Source organism: Schistocerca cancellata, chromosome 11, assembly GCF_023864275.1.
Source record: "Schistocerca cancellata isolate TAMUIC-IGC-003103 chromosome 11, iqSchCanc2.1, whole genome shotgun sequence".
Lineage (NCBI taxonomy): Eukaryota > Metazoa > Arthropoda > Insecta > Orthoptera > Acrididae > Schistocerca > Schistocerca cancellata.
Genome location: NC_064636.1, coordinates 37,139,796 through 37,161,174, shown reverse-complemented (window position 1 = coordinate 37,161,174; position 21,379 = coordinate 37,139,796). Strand labels below are relative to the sequence as shown.

The window sequence follows — 21,379 nt, the reverse complement described above, 5'->3', positions numbered from 1 at the left end:
TAAAAAGGTTTATTTATTTTAGTCCACAGGTTAATCATAGCACGTCTATCACCTGCTGCTGGTTGTACTGTCTGGCGATGTCCAGCGGGGTTTTCCCATTATTGTCTATAGCCCCCCTGTCGGCCCCTGCCTCCAGCAGCGCCGTCGCTGCTTCCGTCTCGTCATTGAATGCTGCAGAGTGCAACGGCGTCCACCCGTCCACATCCCTGGCGTTGGGGTCGGCAGAGGACGCCGACAGCAGCCTGACGACGGCCGGGCTGCCGCCCCACGCAGCCAAGTGCAGCGGCGTCTGCTGGAACATGTCCCTCGCCCCCACGTCCGCACCCGCCACCAGCAGACGCCTCACCATCTCCTCGTATCCCTTGCCAGCTGCCCAATGCAGGGGGGTCCACTCATTCATGTCTCTCGCCCCCACGTTCACTCCAGCTGCCAGCAGGGCCTGCAACTCCTCCATTGAGCCCTGAATAGCTGCCTGGATCAGCCTCCTGCCCTTCTCCTCTCCAGATAATGTCCTGCAAAAAACCACAGATGTTCTAATAATTTTTTCAAAAAAAAAAAAAAAAACACACACACACACACACACACACATGAAAGAACGTGAAGTCTTATGGGTGCAATGTGTCTGAAGGCAACAGTGAAACCTGCAGGATATGACAGTGAATTAATGACACATGCACATGTCTAGTTTATCATGATAAATTTGGCTCCAAGTAAATCTTGACTTCCTGAGCACACAGTAGAACTGTAGGCACTGATGTGTGTCCTCAGAAATGCACCATATCTTTTGCATTTAACAGCCTCACTACAGTGAGCATAGTGCCAAAATTCTGATACTAAAAACGGTGTTCAGCAGTAAAATGTAGCGAACTATTTTTAAGCTAGGGACAATTTAGAACAATTTCATGTTATTATCCCGCCAAATGTGATATCATTCCTGGTTAATCCAAAATCCATCAATCAATTAAGTACTCACTTTCTTCCTCTATAAATATCACATGCACACGGAGTTGCTAATGTCACCCTTCCGACTGATAATCAAATTCATATTTTAAGAATGGATATTAGAATTCTGATAACTGTGGGAAACGATTCTTGATCTTTTCTATGGAAAGGTGAGACAGGAAAATGTGAATTATGAACGACTGTACAGTGGCCAACAGGCTGTAAGTTCTTTTGACCCCATGCTACTTTCCAAGGCGTGGTCTCGTTAGAGACATGGCGCCTTCGCCTGTCTTTGGCGTGTGGGCTGGTTCACAAGGACTCACAAGTAGACAGTAAAGACTAGCAACGGTGCTAGTTAGTTTTTAGATGCACGGAGCAGTGACTGAGGTCAGTGTCACATCTAGAGATTCAAACAATACTAAAAGTGTGAGTGAAAGTCTGAGCTGTGGAATCAGGCACTTTTGCACAGAGCAGTCGACATGGTTCAGGTCCAGACATTTTTCTATCTACTGATGTTGCAACGGAAACCACATGCAGATTGATATGACCAGTGGCGTTGTAACTGACAAGTATGGTCACCATTGTTGTGCATTTTTCGGAATGTTCCACTGCTACAAACCTCCTGCTCCCACCTAACAAGTACTCTGGATGGCCAACATACTGGAAGTCTATGTTCTGACAATTATGTGCACACTTATATGCCTCAGTGTTTTTGGCTGGTAAAGGAGATGAAACTGCACTGCGAATCTGATTTTGAAGCACCCACAAACGTATTCTACGGTGGGAGGAGTTTCTGCTTTGCCTGCCTGTGTATGCTTATAGGGCCAGCAGGGATGTCAACCTATATCAGTGTGTCCCAGGTGCGAACACAGGACAGCCTCCTCCCTCATTAAGGTGAACAGTGACAGGAAACAGCTCTCCAGACACTTTTGTGAGTGGCATTCCTGGCATCGAATGGCCTTGCCACGGTGCTGACACTAGTTCCCATTCAAACACTGAAGTCAGGCACTGTCGAGCTTGGCTAACACCTCGATGGATGACCAACTGTGTCTGCCTCGCATTGTTGGCAGGCATGGTGCACTCTCCTGATATGTGTGTATCACTGTGATATAATTTTGCAGGTACATTCACTGATAAACGAGGTGTCATCAAAACGTCATGGGAATTTTTCTCTTTCTTGAAGAATCTTTATTTATTCGTCAACATCAGCTTTATTCTCTTCAGAGTAATCTCCGTCAGATATAGCACTCCTGTGCCACCGCCTCCTTTTAGAAGCTTGGAAGCACTTCTGGAACTCACTTTTCGTTATTGTTATCAGCTCCTTCGGCGGTCCTCTTTTTCTCGCAGCAGTGTTGGCAAAACGACGTACTCTCATGGTTCTCTTCAGCGTTGGAAATAGAAAGAAGTCGCAGAGGTCCATGTCCGAAGAATAGGTTGGCCACGTGAACACAAAGGCTTTGTTTCTTGCCAAAACCTCACGAACAAGCATTGTGGTGTGATGCGATATCCACGAACGGTTTTGTTACAATTCTGGTCGTTTCTTTTTCGGATATCCTCATGCAAACGGCGCGTTACTTCCAGGTAGTATACCTTAGTGAACGCACGATCATAAGGCAGGAACTCATGCTGCACTATCCCACTGTAATAGAAGAAAACAGTGAGATGAACCTTCACACATGATCGAAGTTGTCGAACCTTTTCGGTCTTCGCTCCTCAGGCAGTTACCATTAGGACGACTGGGCATTAGTTTTGACGTCATATCCGTACACTCATTTTTCGTCACATGTTGTAAACTTCTTTAGAAGTTCTGGACAGTTGTCCACTTCATTCAGCAGTTTCTGGGTGAAGTCTACGTGGCGTCGGTTTTGGTCGAAGTTCCATAATCTTGGAACAAACTTTGCTGCTACACATTTCATGCCCAAAACGTCCGAAAAATTGCTTGGAGTGGACCAAAGGACATAGCAAAATCATGAACAGCCTCTCTGATGGTGATTCGACAATTTTCGAAAACTGTTACCCATACTTCTTCGACATTGCCGTCAGTAACTGATATGCTACCGCTTTCAGAGCGGTCGACGTCTTCAACAATTTCTCGACCCTCTTTGAAACGTTTACACCACTCGTAAACTCCTGTCTTAGTTATAGTAGATTCGCCAAAGATCACGATCAAAATGTAGAACGCGTTCCTGCACGTTATTCCATCTTTCAAACAAAATTTATTGCTAATTCTTTGATCCATCTTTTTCGACGACAAAAATTCGCCGAGAACTTAAAAAACATGTAACCGTTTTGAGCGTTAGCAATAAACTAAATATTCAAAACAACTGGAAGGGCAAACACACATCGGAGACATGTGTACAACATGATAAAAAATTTTGAAAATCGGATGTATATAGAACGCGAAAATAAAATTTTCGACTAATTTTTGAACACACCTGGTGCATGGGTACAGCTTCAAAATGTGTTGCAAATTGAGTTAGTAATAAAGACGTAACATTAAAACGTCATGCCGGGAGCGGTAGATTTTTGCGTATGCCGGTATTTATAACATCTATCCTGGACTATGTGTCGCACAATGATATGATTTTTCAACCACGGTTTCTGTTATGTATGGATACAGTGTACAAAATGCGTTAGGAACAGCATATGTAGTGACGAAGTAATAGAGGAAAACGCCTTGCCTGAAACGGCAATTTTTCTGCATGAGGAGCGAAAACTTAAAAAGCAAAAAAAAAAAAAAAAAAAAATTTGCTTTCCTGAAATGTATTTGCATTTGCGAATACGGACTGCCATCAGCTGTAGAATGGAATGACAAAAGTGAAAATTTGTACCTCACCGTGACTTGAACCGGGATTGCCCCACATATAACGAGTGGTCGCTTCACCTTTTTTTTTCTTCTTCTACTTCTTCTATCATCTCATGTTGTTCGTTCTTTTTCTTCCATGCGGACATCCCACGTCGCTTGTTCAAGTTCATCATTGATCCATTTTCTCAGTTTTTTTTTATTACAGAGGGCAGCTAACCCTATGACCGAACACGCTCGGCTACTGTGCCCTCATGCCATTAGGCTCTCTGAGCACAACTAATGGCCAGGCACAAAGTTCCATATGCCACCCACCATGTGCCTACAAACTGTACATACATTATGTATATTCCCATACGGGGGAGACATTTTATTTGAAATTCGTTTGCCCGGTGTCGAGGAATAAATACGATATTGCAATGATGGCGTTATTCCGAATTACAATGTCATATTCTTCCAGACATGAATGCATGTCCCAAGGTACACTACATCATAATTTGGAATACCACTGAAATATCCTTCCATCATCTCGTAGGGGTCAGTTGCGAGCCACTAAGTGCTCTCAGTCTCAAATACTGGTTGAATACAAGTTGGGTATATGCATACATGGCGATGTACTTACACTACTGGCCATTAAAATTGCTACACCACGAAGATGATGTGCTACAGGCGCGAAATTTAGCCGACAGGAAGAAGATGCTGTGATATGCAAATGATTAGCTTTTCAGAGCATTCACACAAGGTTGGCGATAGGGCGACACCTACAACGAGCTGACATGAGGAAAGTTTCCAACTGATTTCTCATACACAAACAGCAGTTGACCGGCGTTGCCTGGCGAAACGTTGTTGCGATGCCTCGTGTAAGGAGGAGAAATGCGTACCATCACGTTTCCGACTTTGATAAAGGTAGGATTGTAGCCTATCGCGATTGCGGTTTATCATATCGTGACATTGCTGCTCGTGTTGGTCGAGATCCAATGACTTTTAACAGAATATGGAATCGGTGGTTTCAGGAGGATAATACAGAACGTCGTGCTGGATCCCAACGGCCTCGTATCACTAGCAGTCGAGATGACAGACATGTTATCCGCATGGCTGTAACGGATCCTGCAGCCACGTCTCGAACCCTGAGTCAACAGGTGGTGACGTTTGCAAGACAACCACCATCTGCATGAACAGTTCGACGACGTTAGCAGCAGCACGGACAAGCTCGGAGACCGTGGCTGCGTTTACCCTTGACGCTGCATCACACACAGGTGCGCCTGCGATGCTGTACTGGACGACGAACCTGGGTCCACGAATGGCACAACGTCATTTTTTCAGATGAATCTAGGTTCTGTTTACAGCATTGTGATGGTCGCATCTGTGTTTGGCGACATCACGGTGAACGCACATTGGAAGGGTGTATTCGTCATCGCCATACTGGCGTATAACCCGGCATGATGCTATGGGGTGCCATTGGTTACACGTCACGGTCACCTCTTGTTCGCATTGACGGCACTTTGAACGGTGGACGTTACATATCAGATATGTTGCGACCTGTGGCTCTACCCTTCATTCGATTCCTGTGAAACCCTACATTTCAGCAGGATAATCCACGGCCGCATGTTGAAAGTCCTGCATGGGCCTTACTGGATACAGAAAATGTTCGACTGCTGCCCTGGCCAGCACATTCTCCAGATCTCTCACCAATTGAAAACGTCTGGTCAATGGTGGCCGAGCAACTGTGGTATCGTGTTGAAGCTGCATGGGCAGCTGTACCTGAACACGCCATCCAAGCTCTGTTTGACTCAATGTTCAGGCATATCAAGGCTGTTATTATGGCCAGGGGTGGTTGTTCTGGGTGCTGATTTCTCAGGATCTATGCACCCAAATTGCGTGAAAATGTAATGACATGTCAGTTCTAGTATAATATATTTGTCTAATGCATACCCGTTTATCATCTGCATTTCTTCTTGGTGAAGCAATTTTAATGGCCAGTAGTGTATATAACTTTCTCATCCTCACCTCTTCGAAATTTAGATGTATGTTACCTCCGCACTATTTCATTCCAGACAGGATGTGTTACATGTGCTTGAAATCACTCCAGTAGTTTAGAATGTGATGTTGAACAAACATACACATTTAAAATACATACAAATATAAGATGAAGACACATAGTTCAGGATAGATGTTATAAATACTGGCATACGCAAAAATCTACCACTCCCGGCATGACGTTTTAATGTTGCGTCTTTATTACTACAATTCGCAACACATTTTGAAGACTCTACCCATGCACCAGGTGTGTTCAAAAATTAGTCGAAAATTTTATTTTTGCGTGCTATATACATCCGATTTTCACGGTAAAGTGACATTCTGTTTCATGACTATAACACTTTGTGAAATCCCAAATAACGTGTGTTGTGAATGTGGAAGAGAGACACGTGTAGTGGCGCAACTCACCTCAGGAGAGCGATGGCAACGCTGTCAGGTGGGGGAGTGTTGTGGGTAGACATGGTGGTCGGTGGAGCTGCGTCGCGACTCCAGCTGTGGTCACTGAGCGGCTGAGTGGAGGGGGTCGTCCGGCTGACTTCAGTAACTGGCGAGCTGCACACAGAGACACTACATGGCAAAGTGTGTTCACGTGGAGGCCAGAGGACAGCTTACAGTGGACAATATTGCTGAGGGTCTGTCCACACACTGACAACAGAACACACGCTGCCAAAGAAAGTAGCGGATTCGCTAACATGAATAACCAGTCACTAAATCAATCAGTTCACACACACACACACACACACACACACACACACACAGAGAGAGAGAGAAGAGCCAAAGAAACTGATGCACTTGCCTAATATAGTATAGGGCCCTGGCGAGCATGCAGAAGTGCCCCATCATGATGTGGGATGGACTCGAGTAATGTATGAAGTAGTTTTGGAGGGAACTGACACCATGAATCCTGCAGGGATGTCCATAAATTCGTAAGAGTACGAGGGGGTGGAGATCTCTTCTCAACAGCAAGTTGCAAGGCAACCCAGATATGCTCAGTAATGTTCATGTCTGAGGAGATTGATGGCCATTAGAAGTGTACTCCTGGAGCCACTCTATTGCAGTGCTGGATGTGTGGGGTGTACATTGTCCTGCTGGAATTGCTCATGTGCGTCGGAATGCACGATGGACATGAATGGATGCAGATGATCAGACAGGATGTTTACGTGTGTTTCACCTGTTAGAGTCGTATCTAGACGTATCAGGGGTCCCATATCACTCCAGCTACACACCATTACAGAGCCTCCACCAACTTGAACACTCCTCTGTTGACAATTAACATACTTTGAACGCGAAATGGCAGTTGGTGCAACATGCATGAGATATACCATTCTGGAAATCATTAGGAAATTCAGTATTCTGGGATGTACAGTGTCAAGAGTGTGCCCTGGATGCCAAATTTCAGGCATTATCTCTCACCAGGGACTATGCAGTGGCTGACAACCTTCACTTAACGACCGAAAGTAGCAGCAGTTCAGTAGATTTGTCAGTGCTAACAGACAAGGAACACCGCTTGAAATAGCTGCAGAAACCAATGTTGGATTTGCGACGAACGTATCCAACAGGACTGTGGTGACATGAGACATTTCAAAATCTTGACATGGGTCTGAAACAGCAACTGTGAAAATCTGGACACAGGTTGAAAAAATCAGCCAACCAGTTGCAAAACAAAGGTTTGTTAGCTTTTTACCTGGGTTCCCATATTTCTAAAAATATCTTCCATCATGTGATGTCACAGGACCCATTCCTTCTGAAGACGATATTTTTAGAAACATCGAAACCTAGGTCAAGGGATCTGGCATTAATGGGCTGTGGCATAAGACGACCGACATGGGTGCCTTTGATAACAGCACATCAGCTGAAGGGTCTCTCCTGGGCTCATTACCATATCAGTTGGACCCCAGACGACTGGAAAACCGCCCCCCAGTCAGATGAGTTCCGATTTCAGTGGGTAAGAGCTCATAGTAAAGTTTGAGTGTGGCGCAGGCCTCATGGAGCTATGGAGCCAAGTTCTCAACAAATCACTGCAAGCTGGTGGTGGCTTCATAATGGTGTGGGCGGTTTTTACGTGGAACGGACTGGCCTTTCCGGTCCAACTGAACGTTGACTGTAAATGGTCGTGTTCAGCTACTTGGACTTCATGGTCCCAATCAATGATATGATGTTATTGGGTCATAACTGTTCTCGACTAGTTTGAAGAACACCCTGGATAACTTGAGCAAATGATTTGGCCACCCAGACCACTCAACATGAATTCCCTTTCTCCTAGCGTCTTTGGTTCTCCAAGTGTCCTGAATTTAATACTTGCTTAGAAGTCATCCATTTTGACAGTTAAATACTACACCAGTGCTACTTTTTATGCACGAAGTAGCTATACTTTGAATAGATGAAGTTTCTGATATCTCACTTACGTTCCTAGCCTCTGATGTTCTCGAAAGACCCTAAATGTATAACTTGATTCGAAGGAAGCCTTTTTAATAGTCAGATAGCACAACAATTAACTATTTACATAGCTAGTAGCATTATTAATGAAATATTTCAGTTTCCCTTGAAATGATTAATTAAGTTTTTCTTAACTGACATGATTTTTTTCTTTAAGTAAATTCATCTTTTTTTGCAAACCTGCACGTAACGGTGGTATATTTGATACCCCAATTGTCCAGCTTTGACAGATTATTCAGGGCCAAACTAGGCTATGAAAATTCAGAATAAAGTATTCCCCAGTTCGCTTAAAACTTTACTTAATTATCCTGATTGTCATAGGAAACGAACAATTTCTTTGCTAAACCAGACCCCATTTGCCCATTTCCCACTCTTCATTAGAATATAAAAATTAATACAAAACTCATTGTATAAGTTGTAGGGACTATTGTTCTCGTTAGAATAAAATCTTCGATAAGTCATTGAAAATAGTAGTAAAAAGACTGCATAATTCAGTAGAAAAAGTATATTTTTTGTAAATAATCAAGAATTTATGATTGCATATAGAAATTGATTAAAAAATGTGATTTTGGCCAGAAAGGAGAAGACAGTACAAGAAAATGTCTGAAAACTGAACTGTGTGTGTGTGTGTGTGTGTGTGTGTGTGTGTGTAATAATTATATACCTGTGGTTAGTAATTTAAGTTTACTGCTGTGTTTAGGATAACACATTATGAAATATATGACAGTAATTTATTATCTTAGTGCAATGCAGAAACATAGTTGGAATGTTTTCAGAAAGGAGCAGAGCAAAGTTAGTGTCTTCACAGAAATTTGTGTGTAATGTGTTGACAAATGAAAACAACTGTGGTAGGAGTGAAACTAGACATGGAATTTACGAATGCAGCCAATGATCGAGGAGATGTAGTCAAATGAGTATTTTGTTCAATGTATTGTAATTACCAGATTCGACAGTTTTCTTGTGGTTGCGTGTTAATGTGTGTTCCGGTTATTTAATCTAGCAAACTTGTCTACGAATTTACCACTGACATAAAATAAAGGTCTTTTTAGCCATACAGGTGATGTGAATGAAAAACTATCTTTGAAGTTGATGTTTTGATAGGAAAACATACAGTTACCATATACTATATAGTAACATGTGGCAATGAAGAAGATAATGGTTGGGAATTATAACATTATCCGATTTAGGTTATCAAGAGCATTTACGAAATATACATTTGAGTATTGCAGATAGAATTACGTTTAAATATATGTATTATCATAGGATACCTTGAAAAGACTGCTGTTTGTTTCGAATATTCGTTTTCGTGTTACATTACAATGAACAGGAGAGATAAGCTTTTAGTGGTTTACGAGACAAGATACAACTAAATGAGAAATAAGTCAGACAATGCAGACAACATTCTCTTGAAGGCAGGAATTCTAGTTTATCAGACAGCTGAAAATTAAAGAAAAGTTATGAGTAATACTACACACTAGACATGTAAGGAGGACTTGTACTGTATTTAACTGAGGACAGTTCTATCTGGAGGTCATATCAACTTTGAGGATGTTACAGACTGATCAGTAACTGCAGTGGATGGACTAGTGAACTCCTGGTAGAATGAAGCACTGGAATTCACTAGACAGCATTTAGTATCGCTATGGATAGCTACATGCAAGACAACCAAGATGAAATTTGACTGTGGCTCTTCTAAGAAACAAGTACAGCGCCCTTGTCCAAAAAATACCTCCCTGTTTGAGTTATAGAAAGGAGTGGACTAAAGTCCTGTACATATCATGAGAATCAACTGACAAGAAAGGTGAATGGAACGGCCAGCACCATCTGGAACCACCCTAAGTTGCTCTGCTCTTGTGCAGTCTGGCTCGTTGTCTTGTCAGGTGTTGTATGTGGAGTAACCAGCTAACCCATCCTGCTCATGTACTTATGAGACTTTCTGTAATAGATGTCTTCCATACCTGCTCTGATGGAGAACCAAAATCTTATTTTTGAAGACCAGTATACTCCATAAAAATTCCAATTCCCCTGCACTGTTTGAAGAGAATAAGTGGATCCTATTATGGAGATTGTACACATGTACCTAGAAAGAGAAAAGGTATACAGTGCGCATCAAACAGTAGTGCTAATGTGGGAATTGCAATTACTCTGACCTTTGGCCTTACGACAGCTAACGTTTGCATAGGTCAGCATTTAGAGAATGACAGCACAAGAAATGAGAAATTTTAAATACGTGGCTACCATCCTTCAACCACACAGCAGCATACTGCAGCGTTCTTGGTGCAGGTATTGAACGAGAGACCGATATATTCCCTTATGCAGAGCTCACTGCTAGTAACAGAAAAGAAAACAAAGAATAAATGCTGCTCTGCATAAACATCTTTACAGTGGCCTCAACAGCACAAGCACATACAATAAAGCCTGCTTTCTGCTTTTTTTTCTGAGCAGCGCATCACTGTGTCCACCACTAGAATGGCTGCTGTTTTCTTCATAGGCAGTGAACCTTTTGTTAGGAGGATTGATATCAGAACCAAATTAAGAGCTTTTTCGCTTAAGCAGTTTAACAGAACTAATAACATCAAATAAACTCAGTTTGTGAAGCTACGAAATCTTGACTTTTCCATGAATTTTGTCAGCCAGTCTGTTCGCTAATAGACATAGTTCAATTTAGAGATTCCATGTACCTCTCATGACAAGTCAACGACAGCTTTATGAGCTATCAGAAAATGCTGTATTTTACAGCACAGACGAATCTAAGGAAACTCAGAGGCAAAGATTGTTGGCTTGCGAATATACAGAGCGATTCTAATTAAAGTCAAACTTTCAAACCGCTGTAGAAATAACACGACTAGTCTGAATGATGTAAAATTGTAACAGAATATTATCGGAGAAGGGGGAAAACGTATGGCAGGAGAAAAATAAATAGTTACAAAATGTAACAAGAGATGGCGCTGTAAGCATCATAATTTAATAGTGGTCAACTGCAAATGACAAGAGAATCATACAACAATTCCTGAGGTGTACTTTTGACGATAAACAGACTGCACTAATCAGTCTGCATGGGTGTACAGATGTAATACAGTTATTCACCGTGGCCATGTCATGTCATATCATATCGGATGGAAAAAATCGGTTTTCAACCATCATGAGGCCAAAAACCGCATAAAAAGTATCAATCACATAGCTTTTTAATAATCCTGAGGACAAAAGCGCATGAAAAGCATCAATCACATTGGGTTTTGTCCTGATGCCAAAAACCGCATAAAAAGCATTAATCAAAATCATATCGGATTATTAAGTTCCGTGTGACTGGCGCAACACATGTTCAATATGCTGTCCACCGGTTCCTGCAACATGTTGAAACCGAGAAACAGCATGTTCCACAACTGATAGAAGTGTTTCCAGGGTTACATTCAGAATGTGTTGTGCAATGCGTGCCTTCAATGCAGCTAAGTTTGCAATCGGAACACTGAACACAACATCTTTCAGGTAACCCCACAGCCAGAAGTCACACGGATTAATAGCAGGTGATCGGGATGGCCAGGCTGTAGGGAAATGGCGACTGATAATTCTAGCATTTCCGAAATGGCGCTTCAGCAGCTGCTTAACTGGATTTGCAATGTGTGGAGGTGCTCCATCTTGCATAAAAATGATCTCCACCCACACATCCACGCTCTTGCAGAGCTGGAATGACGTGGTAACGCGAAAGACGCCATAATGCTTACCAGTATGGTACAGGTAACAGGAGTGGAAACACCTGCCTCTTCGAAAGAATATTGACCTATGATAAATTATGCCATAAACCCACACCGCACAGTGACATTTTCAGGGTGAAGTAGTGGTACTGGTTGATTGTGTGTGTGGATTCTCCGTTGCCGATATTCGACAATTCTGTGTAGTGACATATCCTGTCAGATGGAAGTGGGCTTCGTCTGTCCACAGCCAATCATTGTCCACTTCCATGCCTCAAGATATTCTAAAGCCAAGGTCTCTTGTACTGGCGGGTCAACAGGAAGCAACTCGTGCACATGGGTAATTTTTAATGGATTGCAAAGAAGGATGTTTCATAGGATTTTATGCACCATGCTCATGGGTATGTCCAATGTTTGCACACCACCACTCGTCTCCTCCCACATTGCTGTGGCCACTGCTTCTACTGACGTCGAATCAGTTCGTTTCCTCCTCCTACCAGGTTGCACACCAAAAGATCCCGTCCTTTAGAATTTCCGAATAATTTTCTACAGACCCATGGCAGTCTTTTTTCAAACCCTTCAATGTCCATAACTTCTGCAGAGTGACGTGTGCACAGTCGCCATTTGTATAATACAGCTTTACAAGCAGAGCGTGATCCTGCATCGAGACAGTCATTTCGAACATCATAGACACGAAAGGAGGAAAAGATGTATACTCAGCGTGTTTATGCCAACTTCAGTGGGTCAGGTTCATGATAAGTGTTTTCATTGACGTATTCAAATGGCTCTGAACACTATGGGACTTAACCTCTGAGGTCATCAGTCCCCTAGAACTTAGAACTACTTAAACCTAACTAACCTAGGGATATCACAAACGTCCATGCCCGAGGCAGGATTCGAACCTGCTACCGTAGCAGTCGCACGGTTCCGGACTGAAGCGCCTAGGACCGCTCGGCCACTGCGGCCGGCACTGGCGTATTCCCACACATAAAGCGCTATCTATTGATCAATTTTCACAATTTTTTTTTTCTGCCACACGCTATCCCCCTTGTCCTATAATATTCTGTTGCAATTTGACGTTATTTCTACAGCGTTTTGAAAGTTTATAATCACCTTGTATATGTAGAATTCGACAGTATGTACAAGTGAGTTGTGTCTCACTTACCTGGCTTTTGCTGGTGGAACAGACAGCGGGCTGCTCACTTCCACCTGATCTTCACGCTGGCTGTGCAGGGTCTGTCCCATCACGTGGAGCAGGTGAGCCTTTATGAAGTCAACCACGGCCTGCCTCAGGCTGTTAGAGGAGCGCCTGACTTCGAGGACGGCTGTGGCCGCAGCACTTCCCCCAGACACTCGTGCAGCTACCAGCTGCTCACACTCTGCCTTCAGGGCGGACAGTCCATATCTTTCAGCAGCGGCCAGCAGCTGCGGGGCCATGCTGTGCAGCTGGGGGGCCTGGAGTGTATACATGTAGGCCAGCAGGTGGCGCAGCACTGGTCCCTCCACGTCTGAGATGGCAACGTGGCCGCTGCTGGCCTCCAGAGTGTTGTTGCGCAACATGGCGGCGAACACAGTGCTCCTGGCAATCAGGACGGCCCTGTGCGCCACCAGACGTGTGTCGCCTGCCACCAGCGTTACCACTGCGCTGTCCCCAGCGTCCAGAAGGGCGGCCAGATCCACAGCTGCGGTCTCCTTAACCCTCTGAACTGGTTCCACTGTCAACGATTCGAAAGCATAGTGTTACTAGAGTCACTATGCAGCCCTTTGCCTCTAGACAAAAGTCATGGGGTAGAGGCATGGTCATATACAGTTAACGATAGTGTCTCAAACGCAAGGTATAAAAGAACAGTGCATTAACGTACACTATGTGATCAAAAGTATCGAGACAGCCCCAAAAACATACATTTATCGTACTAGGTGCATTGTGCTGCTACCTACTGGCAGATCCTCCATATCAGTGACCTCAGCAATCATTAGACACCGTGAGAGCAGACTGGGACGCTCTGCGGAACTCATAGACTTCGAATGTGGTCGGGTGATTGGCTGTCACTTGTGTTATACGACTGTATGCAAGATTTCCACACTCCTAAACGTCCCTAGGTCCACTGTTTCCTACGTGATAGTGAACTGGAAACGTGAAGGGACACGTACAGCACAAAAGCGTACAGGCCGGCCTCGTCTGTTGACTGACCGAGACTGCCGGCAGTTGAAGGAGCAGACATCTATCCATACCATCACATGGGATGATGATGATGATGATGTTTGGTTTGTGGGGCGCTCAACAGCGTGGTTATCAGCTTCCGTACAATTACCCAATCTTTGCTCAGTCCAATTGCGCCACATTCCTGGATGATGATGAAATGATGAGGGCAACACAAACACCCAGTCATCTCGAGGCAGGTGAAAATCCCTGACCCCGCCGGGAATCGAACCCGGGACCCCGTGCTCGGGAAGCGAGAACGCTACCGCGAGACCACGAGCGGCGGACAAAATGGTTCAAATGGCTCTGAGCACTATGGGACTTAACTGCTGTGGTCATCAGTCCCCTAGAACTTAGAAGTACTTAAACCTAACGAACCTAAGGACATCACACACATCCATGCCCGAGGCAGGATTCGAACCTGCGACCGTAGCAGTCCCGCGGTTCCGAACTGCGCGCCTAGAACCACTAGACCACCGCGGCCGGCTATATCACATGGGAATTCCAGACTGCATCAGGATCCACTGCAGTACTATGAGAGTTAGGCAAGAGGTGGGAAAATTTTGATTCCATGGTCGAGCGGCTGTTCATAAGCCACACATCACGCCGGTAAATGCCTAACGACGTCTCGCTTGGTGTAAGGAGCGTAAACATTTGACGATTGAACAGTGGAAAAACGTTGTGTGGAGTGACGAATCACAGTACATAACGTGGCGAACTGATGGCAGGGTGTGGGTATGGCGAATGAGTGGTGAACGTCATCTGCCAGCAGTGTAGTGCCAACAGCAAAATTCAGAAGCAGTGCTGTATAGTGTAGTGCTGTTTTCCATGGAGGGGGCTTGCACCCCTTGTGGCTTTGCATGGCACTAAGACAGCACAGGTCTACATTGATGTTTTAAGCACTTTCTTGCTTCCTCTGTTAAAGGGCAGTTCAGGGATGGCGATTGCAATTGCATCTTTCAACACTATCTAGCACCTGTTCATAACCCACAGCCTATGGCGGAGTGATTGCACGACAGTAACATCCCTATAATGGACTGGCCCTCACAGAGTCCTGACTTGAAACCTATAGAAACACCTTTGGGATGGTTTGGAACGTCGACTTCGTGCCAGGCCTCACCGACCGACGTCAATGCCTCTCCTCAGTGCAGCGCTCCGTGAAGAATGGGCTGCCATTCCCCAAGAAACCTTCCAGCACCTGATTGTACGTATGCCTTCGAGAGTGGAAGCAGTCACCAAGGCTAAGGGTGGGACTACACCACATTGAATTCCAGCATTACGAATAGAGAGCGCCACGAACTTGTAAATCATTTTCAGCCAAATGTCTGGATAGTTTCGGTCCATAGTGTAGCTGTCATTTGTACTCAGGTCTTTTATGTTTAAAGGTGATTATGGCTGCACATCCAGAATTAACAGGCTTTGAAGACGAAATGGAAGTTGGAGCTAGACACATGGTGCATTCCATTTCTGAAACCGTTATGGAATTCAATATTCCTAGATCCACAGTGTGAAGACTGTACCAAGAATACTACAGTTTTGGCATTACCTCTAACCAAGGTAATCACAGTGGCGACGGCCTTCACGTAACGACCAAGACCGTTGGTGTAGAGTTGTAGTGCTATAAGACGAGCAACACTACGTAAATAACAGCAGAAATCTGTGTGGGACATATGACGAAAATCCCTTAGGATGGTGCAGCCAAATTTGGCGTTAATGGGCTATGGCAGCAGACGACAGACGTGAGTGTCTTTGCTAACAGCACAGCATCGATTGAAGCACCTCTCCTGCGCTCCTGACCATATCCATTGGACACTAGAACCATGGAAAACTGTAGTCTGGTCAGATCAGTCCAGATTTCAGTTGATAAGAGCCGATGATAGATTTCGAATGTGGTGCAGATCCCATGAAGTCAGAGACCCAAGTTGTCAAGAGGGCACAGTAAAAGCTGGTGGCCTGACATGAGTCCCACCAAACATTTATTGGAGGTAATCGAGAGGGCAGTTTGTGCACAAAATGCTGCATCAACAATACTTCCACAATTACTGTTGGTGATAGAGGCCGTATGGCCCAATTTTTCTGCAAAGTACTTCCAACAACTTGTTGAGTACATTCCATGTCGAATTGTGGCACTACGCGGTGCAAAAGGAGGTCTGATATTTATATTAGGGGTATCCCATGACTTTTGTCTTCTATGTGTATATCCTAAAATTGATGATACAGAAAACAGTAAATTTTTAACATCAGTGGTTTCAGAATGTTGTGTGAGAAAAGTGCGAGCTGGGTTTTACATGATCGGTGTTTCTGAAATCCGTGCTAGAAGACATGGAGGAGGTCAGTCGTTCACATTAGAGATATCTCACTAAGTTCGTGCTCATAACATTATCTAAGGTCCTACAACAAATGGTTATTAAGGATATTGGAGGTAGTTTTGTAGATCACTTCTAGTAGCTTCTCGTAGGCTGGTGCGACTGGGATGGTTCCTTTGAAAGGACATGGCCGACTTCCTTCCCCGTCATTTCCTAATCCGATGGAACTAGTGACCTCTGCTGTCTTGTCCCCTCCCCTAAATCAACCAAGCAACCAACAAACAACGAGGCGTTCCTTTCCATCCGTTGTTGCAGTTCTCTAAGGGGTTACTGTTATTCATCACATGTGTCAAATGCCAGTGGTTAATGGACTCAGCCCTTTTGCATTTGCCTCCTCTTGACATGGGACACAGGACTTTCTGAACACGTGAGTCTGTCTCACTGGCTCGTTTTCGGTGTCAGTGGAAAACGTCTCGACCTTGTTGGTTAGGAGGATGGGTATAATGTTCCTGCAGCTTCCAATCACTTGACAGTAGTCAGAGCGAATTCCATCTGCTTACAAACGTTAACTACCTCATCCCGTGTTCAAGAACCACGTCAAGAGTGGGCTGGTGTAATGTTTTACGTAATAGTAAAAAAGGATACACTAAAATAAGCCTTTTGATTCTTTTTTAATTTCTCAATCAGTGCAGCTGACACTACTGCTAATTCCCAGTAAGAACTGAAGCAATCAGAGCGCAAAACGAGATTTACGTTAACGCCGCAGAAACACCTGGGATAACCTTTCCTGATTTTATTTAAAATTTTTGAGATTTTGATCGCTGTCAACCTCAAAAATAACGTTAATTTGCGATAAATGTAGACAGCATACATTCCTCTTGAAGGGGAGAGCTGAGTGCAACACGGTCTATTAGTTACAGTTTTTTCCAGAGTAACTACGTCACAAACGCCGAATTTTTTCGAAATTTATTATGCAAAACATTCGTAGCTTCCGAAAATTCACAAAAATGTACGTTTATACAGATTGATTTACATTTAAATTCGGGATTACCGATTCTTTGAACGAGGACACCACTGCTAGAAAGGTATAAAGTACAAATGTTGGTTACAGCTGATGCTGCAGCACAAAATACGTTTCACGCGGCATGCAACATAACAAAATACATGCTATATCACGACACAAGCAGAAGTTCTGGTACAATCAACAAGAAAAAGGTGATGTTTCTGGACCTATGTTTTAAAGGCAAGTTTATCTGCCATATCTCACTTAAAAGATATCAAGGAAATACCGGAAGTAGGATTATATATGCAAATATCAGTAAATAACCATCCGAGTTAATCGAATTTAGCAGTTTTGTGTCACCTTTTGTTCTAGCGTTTCTAAGGTGAACATTACAGCGTCAGTGTATCTCAAAAAATCGATGCATGACATTGAGCACAACACAACATTTCTTCTACTTGAGATGCCTAATGATGCGTTACGTTACTGAAACATTTCGTGAAAATAGAACTGATGCTTTCCTCAGCCAGGCTACGGTGTCACTGTAAGGATTTATAGAACATATATACGACAGATAAATAAATAACATTCCAAATAGCAAACTATAATACCAAAAGCAAAAGTTATCAATGTTGCTGATTATGAGTACTGTGGCAATAGACTCACATGATAACGCTTTGACTCAAAGCAGTTCTTAATCACTAAATAAGACTACCACAAATAGATAAACTGGCATCAGATGAAGTTCTTGAACCATGAAAAGTGTTCGGGAATAATGGGAAATGGTCGTGCGGTAGCGTTCTCGCTTCCCGCGCCTGGGTTCCCGGGTTCGATTCCCGGCGGGGTCAGGGATTTTCCCTGCCTCGTGATGACTGGGTGTTGTGTGCTGTCCTTAGGTTAGTTAGGTTTAAGTAGTTCTAAGTTCTAGGGGACTGATGGCCATAGATGTTAAGTCCCATAGTGCTCAGAGCCATTTGAACCATTTGAATAATGGGAAAAAATAGTCACCTTCCTTGTCGGTTCTTAAACGATTGTCTGCGACTTCAGAATCAGATCCTGCAAATGGAATTGGTGGATACCTTAGTGAAATAACTGAACACAGTTAATACAAAATTGTTATTCATAATTCTACCCGAACTTACACGATCTGAAAAAAGAACAAATATTTCACCTGTATTGGAGACCGGGTCACTGAGGCTGGTATCTGTGACTATCGTCACAAAAATGCAGATGAACCACCAAACGCTTCTGCCGCACATAATGCCAGGAAGAAGTTATCAGGCCAGGTAAACAACTTCTTCCTCGAAATACCTTCAAAAAATTTGTACCCTGCAGAACAACCTGTGACAAATATAGTTACAAGTAATTTTTAGTCAGCAATATTTAATGTAAATTAGCTAGTGTAGATTAATATTTCACACTATTAATGATTCAGTTTCTTACAAGATATACATCACATTGTTCTGCCCAATAGACACTGCCTAATTCAGCTAAGCAATATCTGAAACAGTTTAAGACACTAATTCTTGCTTACGCCAAATTAATTGTGGAAAAGTGTTGTGTAAATGACGCATAGTCTTTTCTCATAGCCATATGAGTTGCTGTCATATTGATATCAACTTGGGTTTATTTTTATATTTTTCAAGTGGAACTGTTGTATGTGACATTACGAGCTGATGATTCGCCGAAAGGGAGCGAGGGATAGGGGTGTGCTTGCTTGTAACAGCGGCATTTTTCTGTACTTATGCTACTACAAATAATTGTTATAGTATTCAGATGCATTTAACTATTTGTTTTATAGTCGCCAACAGAGATGCTGTTACTAATGATATCTCCAGAAATATTCTCTGTTTCAGTGTCTAATTACGTTGGGAAGCGATTGGTTTGGTGATGTGTCCATCTGGGCACATCTACATGCCATCGTGTGCATATTTGTACTTAATACATATCGAGTCTCGAAGACTAGAATTTCTTGTCACCAAGTCCAATCACACGAATTGTGTAAAAACAGCACTAAACTACGGCGGCTAAAGTGACTGCAGAACTCAATAGCCATATTCGACACCCCGTATCTATCGATACTGTCCACTGAGAACTCAATAAAGCGAATATTCGTGGACGAGCTGCTATACCGAAACCATTAGTGGCGACAACCAACGCAAAGAAGCGTAAAACATGGTGCCGGGAGCGTAAATCGTGGACGGCTGATCAGTGGAAACACGTCATGTGGTCCGACGAGTCAGCGTTCTCTTTATTTCCAGCATCGGGAGGGGTTTACGCCAAATGAAGCCCAGAATCCTGATTGCTTCATTCCAGCGGTTAAGCATGGAGGTGGAAGTGTGATGGTGTGGGCAGCCATATCACAGTATTTTGCTGGTCCCATCATTACTCTCAAAAGCCGTGTTACAGCCAAAGATTATGTGAACATTTTACGTGATGACGTGCATCCCATGATCCAAACAGTGATGCCGTATTTCAGGACGATAACGCACCCATTCACACAGCCAGGACAGTACAGTCGTGGTATGAGGAGCATGCAGCTGAACTGCAGCGTCTTCCCTGGCCAGCACAGTCCCCGAACTTGAACATTATCGAACTCTTGTGGGCGGTATTGATGGCCAGACTCCGGAGCAGATTTGCGCCTCCCTCGTCACTACAGGAGTTAAGAGAGGTACTGATCGAAGAGTGGCATAGCATTGCACTGGACACTATACAATCATTATATGCCGGTATTCCAAGAATAATCGTAGCTGTATTACGGGCAAATTGGGGTCCAACCACTTACTAATAAATCATTCCCAAGTATGTACAGGTGTTCACATGCCTATCCCCTGTATGTAATACACATAAAACATGCAAATTTGGGTGGATTCGGACAAGTAGGTTTTGAGAAAAGTCCGACGTTAGTATGGACAGCCAAAGGAAATTCGGCCAGACCGGGTCGCGTTAAGTTACGCTTTGAGCAGCAGTAGCGTGCTTAAGTGGCGCAACTGACTCGTACCGATGCAAGATGCATCAGAATAGTTGTAGTGCTGCGGCTCGTGGGGGAAAGTCGAGAAAAAGAGAAAAGAAAACAGGTTTTTTTTCTTTGGTTTCCTGGATTCGCAGCCATCAGGTGTGGGTGACACAGAGAACGAGGGACTGTCAAGGTGAGTGGGGTGACAGACGCAGCATACGGCGCGCAGACGGAAGGAAAGCGCAGGGACTCACCAGCCACGGCCACTCCGTCCCGCGCCGCACCAGCCGCTGCAGTGGCGGCCGCTGGCGGGTCCCGCCTTTTATCCGCGGCCGGCCTCTCGGACGCACCGCCGCCCCCCGGCTGGACCTTCCGCAGCCTCCCCTCTGCCCCGGGCCACCGCCCACCGACAACCATATCTTCCCCACATGTCCGACGTCACGCGCAGTGGTCGCGCGGGACTAGCCGAGCGGTCTGGGGCGCTGCAATCATGGACTGTACGGCTGGTCCCGGCGGAGGTTCGAGTCCTCCCGCGGGCATGGGTGTGTGTGTTTGTCCTTAGGATAATTTATTTTAAGCAGTGTGTAAGCTTAGGGACTGATGCTCCAAATAGCTCTGAGCCAGTGTGCGATTTGTGCTTTTACCAGTGTGGGGGGGGGGAGTCTTAGGGGGTTAGTACAATTATACAGGGTGTCCCAGCTATCTTGTCCACCCAAAATATCTCTGGAACAATAACAGCTATTGGAAAACGACTTTCACCGGTATCAATGTAGGGCTGGGGCCCATGAATGTACATATTTGGAAACACTCTAAAACGAAAGAATATGTGTTTTTTATCACAAACTTGTGTTTTTTTAAATGGACCTTCTATATTTTTTTCTTAAGCAATCCATAGCATGACAAAGCACATACACAATGGCGTTGATTGCATCGCAATATTCCCATTACATCCCGAGATATTAAGACCCGAAGTTGACGCTTGAAACAGCCGACATGCGCTGCTAGCGCAC

General features: G+C 44.1%; 1 protein-coding gene across 3 annotated transcripts; it reads right to left on the bottom strand.

Moving 5' to 3' along the window:
- Positions 1 to 34: 34 nt before the first annotated feature.
- LOC126108486 (ankyrin-2-like) lies at positions 35 to 20,657 on the bottom strand. 3 transcript variants are annotated; one of them, XM_049913744.1, is made up of 6 exons: positions 20,624 to 20,657; positions 18,585 to 18,754; positions 18,422 to 18,469; positions 13,073 to 13,622; positions 6,191 to 6,334; positions 35 to 512 (listed from the first exon to the last, which is right to left on the bottom strand). In XM_049913744.1, exons 2-6 carry the CDS (start codon positions 18,670 to 18,672, stop codon positions 35 to 37), a joined length of 1,308 nt encoding a protein of 435 aa, XP_049769701.1. In that variant the 5' UTR covers positions 18,673 to 18,754; positions 20,624 to 20,657. The 3 variants fall into 3 exon arrangements, with proteins under 3 accessions (XP_049769701.1, XP_049769702.1, XP_049769703.1); XM_049913745.1 differs by lacking the exon at positions 20,624 to 20,657 and adding an exon at positions 18,857 to 18,942; XM_049913746.1 differs by lacking the exon at positions 18,422 to 18,469.
- Positions 20,658 to 21,379: the final 722 nt, after the last annotated feature.